The following is a 17,989-nucleotide window of genomic DNA, read 5'->3' on the forward strand; positions in this document are numbered from 1 at the left end:
ACCCTAGAGACCTACTGCTCAGAAGAGGGTGCTATGCCCCACACGTTATCGGACATCTACCAATTGTTGATCACACCACCAGATGGCCTTTGTCTCCACTGCCTAGATAAGTGGGAAAGGGATCTACAATGCACCCTTACAACACGGCAAAAACAAAACATCCTCCACTTCACATATAAATCCTCAATTTGCTTGAAGACACAAGAGACCAACTATAAAATGGTTACCAGGTGGTACAACACCCCGGCAAAGTTACAAAAGATCTTTCCCGCTGTCACGGACCTTTGCTGGAGATGTCAGAGAGAATCTGGAACGATTTTCCACATTTTCTGGTCTTGTCCCCTGTTGGAGGGGTTTTGGAAAACCGTCCAACATACGATACAGAAGTTCACTGAATAACCCATTCAAGCAGACCCGGCCCTTTTTCTGCTGCATGTGTCTGACAAATCCCGAAAAGCTTACAATCATTAATACCGCATCTACTCAACGCAGCGAAGGCCTGCATCCCCTTATACTGGAAATGCACACAATCTCCTCCTATTAGTTTATGGCTCAGGAAAGTGGAGGAAATAAAAAAAAAAAAATGGAGGACTTAATCCTCACGGCCCGCCACCAAAATGAACGTTTTACCAAGTAGTCGTCCATCTGGAATATCTTCATCTTCTCAGATGAAGGTCAGACTCTTCTGGGGAGGGATACACCAGATTAAAATTGTCCCATTTTAGAATGCCGGTTAGTCATATAGGTCTATAGATGTCGTTTGACTTTACCACCCTGAGCCTTGACTTGTGGAGGGGCGCGCATGCTGCCTCGATGTGCCACATTCTCTCCCTACACCTCTTCCCTACTCCCTTCCTCCCCCCCTTTTCTGTTCTTCCTTTCTTACCTACTTTCCCTTCTTTCCTTTCTTCTCTCCGTTTCCTGTCTCTGCTAGTGCTATTGTTGGTGTATGGGGTATTTATTGGTGCCCCGTGGACCTACATGGCTCTATTCTTACACTAACCTGGAAAAAAGGAGCAAGACTCATGGAACCTCTCAACGGTCCAAGTGCAACCTCGGAGTAGGCTGCCCTTTGTTTCAGTTGGGGTCATGGCTGGAAGTGTTCCTAATACCAAAGATCACTGTATTCTCTTTATAGTTGTATTTCTCAGTTATGTCATGATATTAGGCTAAGCTCATCTTACTATGTGATATCCTGTCCATGTATGACTTCGAGATGATGTATTTTGTGTGTCTTGTGTCCATTCTTTAAATAAAAAATTTGAAAAAAAAAACAAATACTGCACAGGGCTTTTTTCCAATTTTCTCCCATCTTGGCCTTGCATAAGGGGCATTTCTTTTTTGCCGGGTCAGAGCTTTTGGCCAGAGAGAGAAAAATACAAAAGGGAAAAAAAAAAAATCAGGGGACCTTTGGTGAGACCCAGTCACTGCCTATGGACCAACCCATAAGGTGCACTAAGAGGGGAAGAAACACAGCCTCCAGTGGCCAGAAAGGACCCCACCATCAGGAGGAAATAAAATAGAAGACCGGAACCCCAGTAAAGGAAAGGGGCAGACTTCGTTAACTGCCCCCTGAGCCTGTGTAGCGTTCCACTTGTGGCTTCACACGCCGCTTCCGGACTCCCATAGTGCTGCTGCACCGGAGCGGAAGCGGAAATAGGCGCCAGCTCCTGCCCTGCATCCTCCCCCTGCGCCCGGCTGCTGGAAATGACGCCGGGCGCCGACCCAGTGACCCACTCATAGGAGCTTCACGTCTGACACGGCCGAGACTCTACTTGGCCTCCGCCAAAATGGCGGCAGTGCACATGCAGCCGCCGCTCTTGGAAGCCTGGAGCAGGGTCACACTGCTCTCCCTGAGACCCTGATAAGTCGGGAACACTGGGGTTTTAAAAATGAGGAGAAAAGTGAGGAAACCCCTGTCTCTCAGGACCGCCCTAAGAGATCATGGTTCCCCCACCAAAGATGTTCCCTCCGGGCCGGAGGAAACATAAAAACTGATGCGTGGTAGGGAGTTGCCTCCCTTTAAAGATCTGGAGGAAGGTGGTGTTTCCTATGGTCCAGTGGGTGGAGTCACGATCTCTCAGGTGCTGTCCTGAAAGACGCTTTGGGGGGAAGAAAAAAAAAAAAAAAAAAAATCGGTCAGCTCCAGTCACAGCCGGTGTGATGATCCGACGTTAGTACAGCGATCTCCGCCGCTGAACTGTTGTGTTCTGACACGGGGACAGCTTCCCACCAGAACACTCAAATCAGCACTCTCAGCCATTGGCTGAAAGCGCTGATCTGGAACCCGTGGGCTGCTGGTTTTCCAGCATGCTCAGCTGTCTTCTGTTGGACCGGCTGCCTTTTTTTTAATCGAACCAGCTGATATCATCTGGCATTCGGACCCTGTGTACGGGACTTAAGAGTATTCCTAGTGTTGACTTCCCATCAGGCAAGTGAGTGCTGCAGTGCAGTAAACCACAGGACACATATCAGATTGAGGTCCTTTCACTAATTTTACTGGTGTTTCCTTGTTTATTAAATCTATAGTTTGTCTCCTAAACAACTGTTATACTGTGCTGATTGCATAGTTTAGCGATAGCAACAGAGCCCCCTGCAGTTTGTCAACATGTGCCCTACTGCTTCAACTCTATGGTGAATACCAATTGTACTACTTTAAACAAAATAACTTAAAAGCTCACTGAGAAGACCCCTGTTGCTGCACACTAGGTTGTATGCATAGGGTTTTCCACTTAAGTGACAGTGTTAGCACAATACAGGATTAGATTTTTACATGAAAATGAGCAAAAAGTACTCTACTAATCTACTTCTTTAACTTCACCCAATATTCCGACATTATTTCTGTTAAGAGACACTATTTGTAGATCAGGAAAACACTATGTCGATTACCAGAATTAAACCTTACCCTTTTCTGTGTGAAGACGCTTGAAAGAATCAGTTTTCGATAGACTTGGATCAGAAATAACTTTGGAACCAAGCTTAACTGTTAGGTCGACTGAACGAAAACCCTGAGGAAGCTTTCTTTCATATAATAGTGTAAGTAGCTGTGCAAGGGTCATTTCCGGTGGCAAGGGTTGACCTATGGGGAAAACCAGCAAAATTCAAAGACTTGTAAGAATAGAAGACATAGTGAGGTAAAACAAAGTTTTTTTTTTTTCTCAAGTATTACAGACAGGTACAGTGGTGCTCAAAAGTTTGCATACCCTGGCAGAAATTGTGAAATTTTGGCATTAATATTGAAAATATGACTGATCATTTAAGGATAGCAATCACATGAAGCCATTTATTATTACATAGTTTTTGGATCCTTTTTAAATCATAACAACAGAAATCATCCAAATGGCCCTGATAAAAAGTTTACATACCCTGGAATGTTTGGCCTTGGTACAGACACAGAAGGTGGCACACACGGGTTAAAATGGCAATTAAAGGTTAATTTCCCACATTTGGGGCTTTTTAAATAACAATTAGTGTCTGTGTATAAATAGTCAATGAGTTTGTTAGCTCTCACATGGATGCATTAAGCAGGCTAGACACTGAGCCATGAGGAAGTAGAAAAGAACAGTCAAAAGACCTGTGTAACAAGGTAATGAAACTTTACAAAGATGGAAAAGGATATAAAAAGATATCCAAAGCCTTGAATATGCCAGTCAGTACTGTTAATCACTTATTAAGAAATGGAAAAATAGGGGCTCTTTTGATACTAAGCCAAGGTCAGGTAGACCAAGAAAGATTGCAGCCACAACTGGCGGAAGAATTGCTCAGGATACAAAGAAAAACCCACAGGTAACCGCAGGAGAAATACCGGTTGCTCTCCAAAAAGACGGTGTGGTTGTTTTTAAGGAGCACAATTCAACGATATAAAGAAAAAAAAAAAAAAAAAAAGAGCTGCATGGTTGAGCTTCCAGAAGGAAGCCTTCACTGCGCCAATGCCACAAAAAAGCGAATGAGGCATGTCAAGGTGTTGTTGGGCATATTGTAACCAGGCTTTTTTGTGGGACTTGTATAGTAAAGGCTTCTTTCTGGCAACTTGACCATGCAGCTTTAGTTCACGTATCATCGTATTGTGCTCCCTAAAAACAATCACACCATCTTTTTCCAGAGCAGCCTTTGTTTCTCCTGAGGTTACCTGTAGGTTTTTGTTTGTATCCCAAACAGTTCCTGTGGCAGTTGTGGCTGAAATCTTTCTTGATCTACCTGATCATGGCTTGGTATCAAGAGATTCACAAATTTTCCACTTCTTATTAAGTGATTGAACAGTACTGACTGGCATATTCAAGGCTTTGGATATCTTTTTATATTCTTTTCCATCTTTTGTAAAGTTTCATTATCATGTTACGTAGGTCTTTTGCCTGTTCTTTTCTACCTCCTCATGGCTCAGTGTCTAGCCTGCTTGGTGCATCCATGTGAGAGCTAACAAACTCTTTTGACTGTTCTTATCTACCTCCTCATGGCTCAGTTATACACAGACACTAATTGTGATTTAAAAAGCCACAAATGTGGGAAATGAACCTTTAGTTGCCATATTAACCTGTGTGTGCCACCTTCTGTGTCTGTACTAAGGCCAAACATTCTAGGGTATGTAAACTTTTGATCAGGGCCATTTGGGTGATTTCTGTTATCATGATTTAAAAAGGATACAAAAAACTATGTGATAATAAAATGGCTTCATCTGATTGCTATCCTTAAATAAAAGTCAGTTTTTTGGCATGAAAAGTCATATTTTCAATATTAATGCCAAAATTTCACAATTTCTGACAGGGTATGCAAACTTTTAAGCACAATTAGAGAGAGATAGATATATATTCTCTTTTGTAGACTAGCGTATGAACTTGAAGGTACTAAAGCACAAATTCCTGTTTAGATTTAAAAAGTCTGAACTGAAACTTACTTGAACCAACAAAAATCTGAAAGCACAATGATGCTATCTGTGTGTATATGCAGTGCTAAAAGGTTTCTATTGGACCAAAAGCATTGTTACAGTTAAAGATAAAAACTACCTGGCAGCAACTTATGGTAAAGGTGGAAAACTGGAATGCTAATTGTCTTGCTTGAAGAATCCACACCTGATGAGGTTCCCCCTACTTTGTCAGCCAATATTCTTCCTCTTCTAGATGGTGGACGTGGTGGTGTAGAGGATACCGCTCGTTTTGATTGAGATTTTAAACCTTGGATGTAAAATCCAAAAAAAAAAAACAAAAAAAAACACAATTATCATATAAGTAAATTGAAAATAGTTTGCCATTAATAGGATGTATTTATCCACTGCCATTTTACTTTAGCGCAAGTTTTCATTTAAAATGGCTACATATATTAAAGTGGTTGTAAAAGTCAGAAGGTTTATTATCTTAATGCATTCTATGCATTTAGATAAAAGGCCTTCTCTGTGTGCAGCCACCCCCCCCTAATACTTACCTGAGCCCCATCTCTGTCATGCAATGTCCACGAGTGTCTCGGCTGTCCGACACTCGCCCATCTCACTGGCTGAGACACAGCGGCGGTGCCATTGGCTACCAGTGCTGTCAAAGTCAGTTAGCCAATCGAGAGAGGGGGCCGGGCCGGGGCCAGGAGCACAGAAGAGGAACCAAATCCACTGCACAGAGCAGGTAAGTATAACCTGGCGGCACAGTGGTGTAGTGGGTAGCACTCTCGCCTAGCAGTAAAAAGGGTTGCTGGTTCAAATCCCAACCACGACACTACCTGCCTGGAGTTTGCATGTTCTCCCTGTGCCTGCGTGGGTTTCCTCCGGGTACTCGGGTTTCCTCCCACACTCCAAAGACATGCTGGCAGGTTAATTGGCTTCTGTCCAAAAGTGGCCCTAGTATATGAATGTGAGTTGGGGACCTTGGATTGTGGGCTCCTTGAGGGTAGGGACCGATGTGAGTGTGCGATGTATGTGTGGAGCGCTGCGTAAATTGACTGCACTATATGGGTACCTTAAATAAATAGGGATAATTGTAGACATGCACCCACACTCACTCAGGTTGAACTGGATGTCTTTATTCAACCTTACTAACTATGTAACATGTTTGTTATTTTTATAGAAAAAAAAAACACAGAGGCTTTACATTCATTTTAAGTTGACAGAAGTTTCTATTTTCTTGACCAAAATGTCTTTAGTTAAAAAACTAAAAAAAAAAAGCTCAGTGGGAAGAGGAAAGTGTTTAGTTATAGCGTCAAAATGTTTGTCAAGGGTCAACATACACTTGTTTAAAGCAAATATGTTTTCACAGCATACACTTTCATTTTATATCAGCATCATAATCAGAAAAGAAACAATAGTTTTTTTTGACAATGCAATATAAACCGATTGCTGGCCATTTCTTTCCACAACTTCCAGGATTCCCTGCATGCTTTGCAGCTTCTCCTCTGCTGTTTACTTTTAATTTCTAAGAACTACATGATACCTTGCTGTGTGGAAGCTGTGAATCCCATACTGACTTTGCATCCTGAAACTCCTCCCCTCAGCACCTTTGTAGTTGAGAAAACTGTCTGAGAAATGTTTTCCCATGCAGTGGGGTTAACTTATAATTTTCAACTAGGGAAGAGGAGAAGCAAGATCTACTTACCTTATCCTCCCAGCACAAGACTGGTCCAGGACCTCCGCTCTTCAGCAGTCTTGACTGCAGGAGTGTGGGGGAAGGGCCATTTTCCGTTGGAACAAAGGAACAGGCAAGTAGAAGCTTTTTCCTCACCCCTAGACAAAAAAAGCAGTTGACCCGAGCAGTGCAGGTACAGCCTGACCGCATGGGGTAATTTTTTTTTTTGCCTGGAATTGGGCTTTAAAGTGGTCATAAACCTCAAACATGAAATATGAAGAAAGCATATCCCTCTATAGTACTTGCCTCAATTAAGAGCACTAAGTGTCACTTCTGTTTGCTGCTTCATTCTATCTGCATGAGTCACTTTTGACAAGTTTTCCTGACACCGAGAAAAAAAAAGGTGACAGGGGAGGGACTTCCAGCTGATTGACAGCCCCCCCCCCCCGGTTGTTAGTTTAGCCCCATCAGTCCCCCGGTCATCAGTGTAGCCCCATCAGTCACCCAGGTTTTAAGTGCAGCCCCATCAGCCCCCATGTAACGATAGCACATACTGGACACACGCTGTGTGTGTAGTAGCCATTTTGTTCAGGTCACAAGTCTTCCATGCCATCTTGACATAAGACGCAGCTGCCGTGAACCACTCCCAAGCCTTCTCCTTCAACTCACACAATCCACAATCTCTTCATGCCAGATACCTCTTATCAATTTTCCAATATCCATCTCAGGGCCCATAAAAGTGGCCGGACTTAGCGCTTCAGTGACTATAAAAGTTAACAGACTTGGAATCTGTACAATACACATTCTGTCTCTCGGTAGAATCAATCATTTACGTATATTCCATAACTTCCAAAATATTAATAGCACGGTCACAATATGGACATATTTACTTTTCTCAGATAATTTTTAACATTTCAAGTCTAGACACCCCTATGTCAGACCATATGGGGAAGCACTGGCATCCCTTATTCCTCCCAGGTAAAATAGACATTGAAAACCTGCCATATTTAAATTTGTTTTGAAGTTAATAGATCTCATTACATGGCAAAAATTTCAGCGCTACACAAACATATACTTACCTCCACTGTGCAGCTCGTTTTGCACAGAGTGGCCCCAAACCTGCTCTTCTGGGGTCCCCCGGCGGCTCCTCCCCGCATCAGATAACACCCTAGGGGAAGCGCTTCCCCGAGGGGGTTACCTTGCGGCCACGCTCCAGAGTGCAGCATTCAGCGTCCATAGCCACCGAATGTATGACTCTGCCCTGCCCCCCAGCGCCCGCGTCATTGAATTTATTTGATTGACAGCAGCGCGAGCCAATGGCTGCGCTGCTATCAATCTATTCAATCAGGACACAAGACACTGGCCAGAGCTGGTGTGCTCGTTCCCGTTGCGCACATTTCAGGGCTCAGGTAAGTATAAGGGGGGCTTGGGGGCGCTGCTGCATTGAAAAAGGTTTTTCACCTTAATGCATAGAATGCATCAAGGTGAAAGATGGCAACCCCTTTAAGTTTGAGAACTGATCATCTGGCTCATCGACTGAACTCTGATAACACCCAAAACAACTGCAAGTATCCTCCCTTTTCAACTCTGTTATTGCTCTGTTGCTGTACTATCTCAATTTGTTTGAAACACCCTTTTTTTCTTTAAACATTTTATTTGCACCCATTTTGACCTTTTCATCATTAAACCTCATTTTAAAAAGTGTTAACCTTGTCTCTAAGCTTTTAATGCACACTAAAAATTTAATCTCCTGAAGTGTGCTACTGTATACAATAAATCACTGAATATACCTGTGTGGTGACAGTGTGTGTTACAGATGTTTATTCTAAAATCATCATTGGCATTGCTAAAATAAGGAGTCTCCTGCTCGGTCCAAAGGGGGTGGTGGCAGCTGAAGGGTTCATTGGCCAGTCCTTTGTCACATGTTGGAGGGGAGGGATCTGATAACCGTGTCCATCTCATACTGGCTGGCAGCGTGAGATCAGTTTGCATTAGAGCATTCAGTGCATTGTTAGGAATTAGCTCTGCATTTAAAGATTGTAACCTTTGGGGAAACAGTCCTTTGAGACAAGGCAGTGCATATTTTTTATTTTTAAAGAGACATACAGCAACAGCTACTTCCTACAGCCCCTTTTTATCCCTGCTTTCTGTTCTATCTTTTCTACTAGTAAATATGCCTGGGTTATCAGAATAGAAGTAGAGGACCAGAAATGACCTGTTTGCTGAGTGTGCATCAAGAGGAAATGTCGGTGGCAAAAATCGTGAAGGCACGATTCATGCCCTACAAGAGTAAGTTCCAGGCAGACCAGAACCCAGGGAATACTAAACCCGAATGGGTCCCTGCTACTTCAGAGCCCAGTTGTGCAGAAACGACGCCGTAGGGTGGGCAAGCACAGACTGACACTGAAGTATCCACTGAATGTCACCTCCCAAGCTATATGATGAGCAGGCCAGCCCCAGAGTGCCTAAACCCCAGCATACACCCTCCGCAGGTGCATGAAATGCTGCAACGCATCAGGGAAAGGGATCCTTTGGTGTACCTGCAGTTTCTCGAGTGCCAGGCTGCTACTGAGCGAAAGGAGCACAGGGCTGTGGCTGAGAGAGAGGCTGCGTAGAGGGAGGCTGATCGCCCGCACAAACTGGAGATGGCTAGGCTCCAGTAGCAGCGACATTCAGAAATTTGGATCCCTAGAGCACAGAGACATTTATCTGCCAGTGAGCCAGGCAGCTAAATTTCCAGTCATGGAAAAGGACAGCGATATTGACATGCATCTTCGGTCGTTTGAAAATACTTGCCGTCAGTAACATCTGTCCCAAGCATCAAGCACAATGGGCCCGGTACCTGACGCCACGGCTGAGAGGCAAGACCCTGGATGCGCATGTCAAATTGCCAGTGGAAGAGGATGACAATTATGAGGCCATAAAGGCTGTGATCATCAAAAAGTATCAGCTCACCCAGGACGTGTACCGGAAGCAATTTAGCAGTAGTGTGCAACTTTTTTTTTTAAACTTGCATAGAATTAATAATTCTCATAAATATAGGAAGATGTCCATAGGGCCCCCCCCCATCACAGTGCACCCCCTTACCTTGTGCTGCTGCCAGAAAGAAGCTGGGAGGCAGAACGTGCAGGGTCTGGAGAAGGACCAAAGGAGGGATGAGTCAGCTGAAGGCAGAGACCGGGGGGGGCGAAGAGGAAGGGGTGCTGTGGCTGCACAGAGGCGCAGGATCTGTAGGAGGAGTTCTGTTCTCCATCCTTCTGCTACCTGCTGGGGGAGGGGGGCAGAGAAAAACCTCTCTGTGACTGCATGGAAAAGTGCAGTATCTGAGGTGGGGGGGTTCTGTCCTGATGACGGGGGTGCAGCAACTGCAGTAGAGGTGCAAGGGCCACAAAAAATGGCCTGGAGGGCCAGGTTCAGCCCGCAGGCCTTGTGTTTGTCACATGTGCTCTAAAGATATTTGTTCTAAACATTTTCAATCCACACACAGAAAAAACACAATTTTACTTTGTACATTAGTAGCCCAAGGTATACTAAAATCTGCAGTGTTGAAATAACATATCACTCATGGACATGTAGGTCATGTGAAAGTACATATATTACATGGAAACTGTTGACTTTCTCAACATATTTGAACAAACATCAGATATTTATTCAGTGACCAGTGTTGCTAACCGTCCGTAAATGTATGGACCGTCTATAAACAGTGACTTTTCTTCTGTCTGTAAACAGGTGAAAAGCGCCCTGCAAAAATCTCGTTGGCGGCTCTGAACTGTGCATGCAGTGTTTCAGAGCAAGCCGTTAACAGAACTGCCAGGCTTGATCTTGGATTGGGCAGCAGGGTGTGTCTTATTTTCACATGCTCTGCCGGACGAGTAGAGGCCGCGCTCAGCAGTTCTGGTTTTGGAACTGCAAATGTGCAATTCAGAGTCGCTGACAAGGCTTTTTATATTTCAAAGTGATTTCCCGCCAGCCGCCCGTGAATCTCAAGTGGTCCACGCCGCCACCAGGAGCCAGGCGAGTATGTGTAAAGGGACGTTCTAGAGGAGGAACTAACTAGAGGTACTCTAGAGACACTGATGTAAAGGGGCTCTGATGTAAAGTGGCAATCAGGGGAAATGAAAAGAAATAGCCCGGTCCAAGTGGTTTGCAGGGTAAAAGCATCCTCAGCTCTGTGTGGCCTAGATGAATCGAGCTGAAGCTGCTTTTACCTGCTAACGACTTGGGGTGGGTGAGGAGTGTGGCAGCGGGGCTATTTCTTTCCATTTCTATAGTATGCTTGGGTCTGGACGAACCATCCCCAGCATGCGCCATCACTAGTCCGTGGAATCTAATTGGACCTTGTTAATCTGAGCAGGGGCCATTAAACATTTATCGTAGGTCACCATGGCACTTTGGGGGCACAGATGTAAGAGGGGCTCTGATTTATAGGGGGAATGCTAGGTACTCTGACTCCTGAACCCTGCACCCTATGCTGTACACAGACTTGACCAAGGTGTTTATTGCCTCAACAGTTGCTGGTTTTAATGAAGTTCTTCTTTAAAGCGGAGTTCCACTCATTTAAAAGTTAGCAGCTACAAAAAGTGTAGCTGCTGACTTTGAATAAACAGACACTCACCTGTCCCACAGTCCAGCGATGCGGCCGCCTGAAGCCTCGCTTCTCTCCCCTTCCTCTGTGGCGCCGGCATTGCAAGTGTGGGCGCCCGGCTGTGCCTTCACAGCCAGGCGCGCATTGTGCATGCGCGAGCTGCGCTGTGCGTTATGAATGGCCAGGCAATTATCTGGGACCTGTGAAGTGTCCCAGAAGATTGCAGGGAGGGAGGGGGGAGAGGTGAACTTCCTTCCGGCCTGGTGGTGCCAGGAGAGGAAGTGGGAGCTGGGTACATGTGAAAACTAGGTAACCGCTCCCCTCCACCCCAAAAACGAAATGCCAAATATACTTTTTTTGTGTGTATAAAAACATATGTAATAGAAGCTTTTATTTTTTTATTTTTAAAATGTGCCTTTGTGGCACAGGAATTGCTATTTTGTGGGTTTCAAGGATTGTTGTATATGCAAATGAAAAAAGAACCCTGCGAGCCACAACAATCTTATGCCAAATTAACACTACAGGGGGTCCCCTAGTTACAAACATCCGACTTACAAACAACTCCTACTTACAAACGGAGGGAGACAACAGGAAGTGAGAGGAAATCTACCCCTAGGAAGGGAAATTCACTCCTGTAAGAGCTATTATGGGGAAAAGGTGCCTCCACTGATGCTTTATCACCAAGGCTTGTTTCCACAACAACCCAAAATTTTCAAAATCCAATTGTCATTGGGACAGAAAGTGAGGTGAAATCTTCTTAACAGGGGCACACACAGCAAAACAAATGTTACAGGGGTGTTAACCCTTCCCTATGCTATCCAAAAAGCTTAAAAATAGTTTTTTTGGCTGGAGCTACACTTAAAAAATGTACCTGTTCCGACTTACAAACAGATTCAACTTAAGAACAAACCTACAGTCCCCAACTTGTTTGTAACCCGGGGACCCCCTGTACTCAGCTGCAGGCGCAGATCATGTTTCATATACTGTGCAAATTATTCAAAAGAAAAAATATGCTGCGCTAGAGTGAAATGTACCAGTCTAAAATCTCTTGAACCTAAAAATATGTGCGAATACTTTAATATAAAATATATATACCAAATAATCTGAGCGAATCAAAAATTGATCAATCCAAAATTAAAACCATATAGACGTATGCATATGTAAATTATCAATAAATATAAACCAAACACATTAAAGTACAACGTGCATAGAAAAAAAGACAAGTACATTAAAAGTGCATACAAAGGTTCAAAAAGTGCTTAGTGCTCCATAGATTGACGTGATAAACAGTCCTGACAAATAATATTACAAGTGATTGGTGATTAATAAAATCCTCTGAATCAATATCAGAAAAATGTGTATAATAAGTGTCCGTTGATCGTGTTTTCTAGCGTGCTCATAGTATCCTTAGTGCTACAAACCATGCTCTGGTGCAATTCAGTGGTCCCCCCAGGTAATTCTGTTCACCTCAGAGCGTGTGACTCAGCTGCTATACTAAGTCAATACACGCTTAGGAGCCACCCCCGGGCTCTGTGCTGATTACCAGATGTCAGGCTCCAATGCAGTTCCACAGATATATACAAGAGAAAAAACTCGATAGTGTGATATTGTTTTGTAAATTTATTAAATATAAAATACACTCCCCACAATGGGGTACTCACACTTTTCCGGTGCGTCAGTGCACCGCCCTATTCCAAGCCTGCAAAACAATAAGCGAGGTGCGGGTATGGCAGGCGTCTCAACTTAGACTCTGCTGCTCGCTCCGTCCTGGACCCTCCCCCACGCTTGCTCGACACAGGGACCACGCGTCTCTCCCCGCGTGGCTGTACGACAATCAACATCACTGACACAGGACGGTGCATTAGGAAGTTGACGAGCGAATTAAGATCCAGGACCAAGGAAGGGCTGAGACCTATTTACATGCCTGCACACCTTGGGTCCGTCGTGACCGTAAGATCCACTGCTTTGGAAGGATTTAAAGTCTTGCTGTAATCACTTTTGCTGATTTTGAATTTTCACAATGTGAGTGCAAAGATTAAAGGTTTTAAGTGTATTTTATTAAAACCATTTTCTATGGTATTACACTATTGGTGCACTTATTATTTACATGTGGAGGATATGTGAGACACACGGCTGGAATTTGGGTACTTGCTTTGAAACCCTATCCATGTGGTTTAAATGCGTTTTAGCCTAACATGAGAATGTAGGCATTGGAATTCGGTGAGTGCGTTTCTTTAGGGGAGTGGAATCACAGACACACTGGTGTGGTGGATGGAATAGGAGAACCTCACATCGATTTTGGATTTCCTTTAAACACTTTATGGACTATTTTTTATATATTATTTTGTCTTTTTGATTGATCAGTTTCACTGTTTTATCATCTCATTTCACTTGCCACAGGGTGTAATTTGAATTTATTTTTTGTTCAACATTTTATTTTAGTTACATTATATTTTTTTATATTTATATTTAGTATCCTGTAGTCACATTTGACTTTGGGGTGATCAAACACCTACTTGAGAATATATTCAGCGCCACTATTTTTACTTATTGTCATATATTTAATTTTCATTGACAAGTGGTTAAAATTCAGTTTTCAAATTTCTGTGGAACTGCATTGGAGCCTGACATCTTGTAATCAGCACAGAGCCCGGGGGTGGCTTCTAAGCGTGTATTGACTTAGTATAGCAGCTGAGTCACATGCTCTGAGGTGAGCAGAATTACTTGGGGGGACCACTGAATTGCACCAGAGCATGGTTTGCAGCACTAAGGATACTATGAGCATGCTGGAAAACACTATCAACGGACACTTATTATACACATTTTTCTGATATTGATTCATAGGATTTTATTCATCACTAATCACTTGTAATATTATTTGTCAGGACTGTTTATCACGTCAATCTGTAGAGCACTAAGCACTTTTTGAACCTTTGTATGCACTTTAATATACTTGTGTCATTTTTTTCTATGCACGTTGCACTTTAATGTGTTTGGTTTATATTTATTGATAATTTACATATGCATACGTCTTTATGCTTTGAATTTTGGATTGATCACTTTTTGATTCACTCAGAGGTTATTTGGTATATATATATTTTATATTAGAGTATTTGCACATATTTTTAGGTTCAAGAGATTTTAGACTGGTACATTTCACTCTAGCGCAGCAAATTTTTTCTTTTGATTGTTGTATATGCATGCAGTGTATACAGCAGGTGCAGATTCTATTCGATCTCACTTAAAGACCCTCAATGGCCATGCCCATAGTTCCCCACACATTCCGTAGAACTTATTTTTCTGTTCTTTTTCTGGGTGCTCCATGTCTTTCATAATCTTAGTCTAGCTCATATTTCGACATGCTGTTTTGACTTTTTAATTGCAATGCCAGGCAAATTACTTATGAGTATTGTTGAGGATTACTATTGTTTATAATGTTTAAAGGCTAAGTCCACCTTTGGGAACATATTGTGTGTATGTTAAACATGTTGCTAAGCACCCCAACCTTTCTCTACCCGATAAGAGCACTCAGTCCTTTGACACTTGCTTTAGCTTTTTACCTTAAAAAGCTGGAGAAAGTGTCTGCAGGAGCCTGGCATTACACCCATAATCCACTGATCGCAGATGCAATGCTTCATAGGCTACTGTGGGCAAAAAATAATACATTCACTTTTTCTTCCTGCAAAAATATGTGCATTATTCTTTCCTTAATGGTAAACTTAGCCTTTAAATATTGATGGTCTTAGTTTAAAAATAGAAGTTGGTCATAGTTTTGTTAGCAAAAAAAAAAAAAAATTGTGCTCAGTCAGTAAATGTTTCATGTTTTGTCAGTTAAAAAAAAATAATAATCAGGGGTTGGCAACACTGACAGTGACTACAGATAAAAGGTGATATACAGTACGTGACTAAACACAAGAAAAAAAAACTCAATACAAACACAAAAGAAAAATCAGTAGTTTTAATGATGGGAAAAGGACACCCTTGGCCTCAAACAGCTTTTCCTTTTGGCAGAACTTACTACTTCTAGGGGTTTTGCATAACTCTGTGCAACATCCTTCAATTGAAAGATACACTATATTGTAAAAAGTTTTGCCTTTATACACACTTGAAATGGCATCCTAATCTTAGTACCTAGGGTTCAATATTGAGTGGGCCCATCCTATGCAGCTATAACCGCTTCAACTATTCTGGGAAGGCTGTCCACAGGGTTTAGCTGTGTGTCTTGTGGAATGTTTGACCATTCTTCCTAAAGCACATTCGTGAGGTCAGGCACTGATGTTGGACAAGATGACCTGGCTCGCAGTCTCCCCTCTAATTCAACCCAAAGGTGTTCTATTGGATTGAGGTCAGGACTCTGTGCAGTCAAGTTCCTGCACCCCAAACTCCACTTTAAAAAATTTTGGCAATATAGTGTATTTGTAGGTTTTTCAGTTTTTAAGTTTTGGACACATGATCTCACATTCTAATCAATTACACTGTTACACAAATTCATAGCTGCCTCGAAGCACCCAGGCCCTGGCGCAGCAAAGCAACCCTAAACTATAACACTTCCACCATTATACTTCATTTTGTATGAAGTATTTCTCCTTAAATGCCTTCGGTTTGTGCCAAACACATTAATTGTTACTTTGCGCAGACTATTCTTGATTAGTCCACATTACATTCATGAACTTTAGCATCAAATGGTCTACTCTTGAGCGTAATTTGCTGGGCTGGCCAGCCCTGCATAAATAACAATCATTTGAAATCTACGCCACAAAGATTTAGAGATCTATATTTCTCTTGGTAATGCAACACACTTTCAATAGCAAAGAAGAGAATACCCAAGATATCTGAAGTTTAAATAAGACAGGTTCCACATGCATATTCATTTAGGCCCCTTTCACATTAGTGGACCGATTGGGTCCACCTGGCAGTTTTTCAGGTGGACCATATCAGGCCCTCCAGCCTCCTATATGGAGCGGTAGGTGTAACTGGACATGTGTTAGTTTACACCAGCAAACATCCGAACCTACCCGCTAAAAACATACAGATGGAGATCCGTTTCACATTCATCTGGCGGATCAGATGGCAGTCAGGTGTAAAACAGAGTCGGACAGGCGGTCCATTTTCAAATCTGACCGCCCATAGAGGAGAGCGGGCCGTATCTGTTCTGATCTTCAACACCTGACTCTAATTTTATGGATTTGAAGGTGTGGAAAACGTAGAAGTAAACCCTTACTTCCATGTACCAAAACTGTTTCATAAGTTTAGATTATGAGAAAGAAAACATGTCAATTATGTGTTTTCTCAAATATATAACCTTTAACTGTAGGCTCTGTTTGAAAAAAGCTCTAATGGTTGCCTGTTCAAACGTATTAAAAAGTCAACATTTCCACAGGGCTTACTTACTTTTTCACATGGGTCTACATCTCCTGCATGCAACAAACCTGCAATCTATTCATGGAATGATGGGACATTTCCCTTTACTCAACAAAACAAATTAATGTATGAATGAATCAAAACCATAAACGTACTAAAAGGCCATTGTTTAAAAGGAGTAATCCTGTGGGAATATCTACAGATTCTGATAAGCCCCCCGCCCACAGACCCCACAACCACCTGCCAGGGTTGTGGAGAAGAGGAACCTTGTCCCCATCAACACGACAAGGTGCTTTTAGGGGGCCGGGGGGGAAGCCACTCCTACCCCAAAGCACCCCCCCATGCTCTCAGGTTGAGGACATGTGGTCTGGTATGGTTCAGGTGGGGAGAGGGGGGTGGGTGCTCGCTCGTCTCCTTCATTTCCTGCATGCTCGGATAAAGGAACCGGTATATTTTTTTGGGGGGGGTTTCGGGTTGGCCACACCATTTTTTTTTCCAATTTGGGCATGAGGCTCCCCTCAAAATCCAAACCAGACCTATAGGGCATGGCATGGATTGGGGGGGTGAGGGGGCCATGCTGTTTTTTTTTCTCAGTTCATGTTCAAAACTGATGAGATGTGCGATTCAGAAGCGTTCCAATAGAAGGCAAGGAATCTGGAATTTGTAACTGAACGGCACCTCTCAGAAAATGCACAGGACTCTGCCACTGCACCGCAGATATGTGAAGCAGCTCAATAGAAAGCCGGTTTAGTTCACATGTAATGCGAACCGGATGCGGTTCAAGACACTTTCAATTTGCTTATATGTGAATGGGGCATAAACTGGTACCATGAATGTAAAGGCTTTAAAGCGTCACCTATGGACAATTTAAGGTACCATAGTTTGTTGCCACTTTAAGGGTGTGGACAATCTTAAATCTTGAGCTGTTTGGTATCTATTTACTCAACGCAACATCATATTTTATGTTTTACCAAATTAGGCATTATATTGTGTTTGTGTGCACTAAAATGCATAGAAGTATATTTTTTTTCCCTGAAAAGTTTGGCATGATACACGACCAGGGCCGGATTAAAAACATCATGGGCCTGGTGCTGAGGATTTTGGTGGAGACTTTTATAAAAAAATAAATAAATATGCAAACAATTTTTTGTTCTAACAAATTAAAATAGAGAGAGAGGGAGGATGAGAGAGAGAGGGAGGATGAGAGAGAGAGGGAGGATGAGAGAGAGAGGGAGGATGAGAGAGAGAGAAAGAGAGAGGAGGAGAGAGAGAGAGAGAGAGAGGGAGGATGAGAGAGAGAGAGAGAGAGAGAGAGAGAGGGGGAGGATGAGGGAGAGAGAGAGAGAGAGAGAGAGAGAGAGAGAGAGAGAGAGAGAGAGGGGATGAGAGAGGAGAGAGAGAGAGAGAGAGAGAGAGAGAGAGAGAGAGAGAGAGAGAGAGAGAGAGAGAGAGAGAGGATGAGAGAGGGAGGGAGGGAGGGAGGGAGGGAGGGAGGGAGGATGAG

General features: G+C 43.1%; 1 protein-coding gene across 5 annotated transcripts in view; it reads right to left on the reverse strand.

Moving 5' to 3' along the window:
• The window catches only part of BIRC6 (baculoviral IAP repeat containing 6), a 709,573-nt gene that overhangs the window by 225,550 nt on the left and 466,034 nt on the right, over positions 1-17,989 (reverse strand). For all 5 annotated transcript variants that reach the window (XM_073627731.1, XM_073627734.1, XM_073627732.1 and 2 more), the window contains exons 59-60: positions 5,001-5,168; positions 2,906-3,079 (exon numbers count right to left, since the gene is read on the reverse strand). In XM_073627731.1, coding sequence (XP_073483832.1) covers positions 2,906-3,079; positions 5,001-5,168 — 342 coding nt within the window. The remainder of the gene's footprint in view (positions 1-2,905; positions 3,080-5,000; positions 5,169-17,989) is intronic.

This window comes from Aquarana catesbeiana, linkage group LG04 (assembly GCF_042186555.1).
Source record: "Aquarana catesbeiana isolate 2022-GZ linkage group LG04, ASM4218655v1, whole genome shotgun sequence".
NCBI classification, from domain to species: Eukaryota; Metazoa; Chordata; class Amphibia; order Anura; family Ranidae; genus Aquarana; species Aquarana catesbeiana.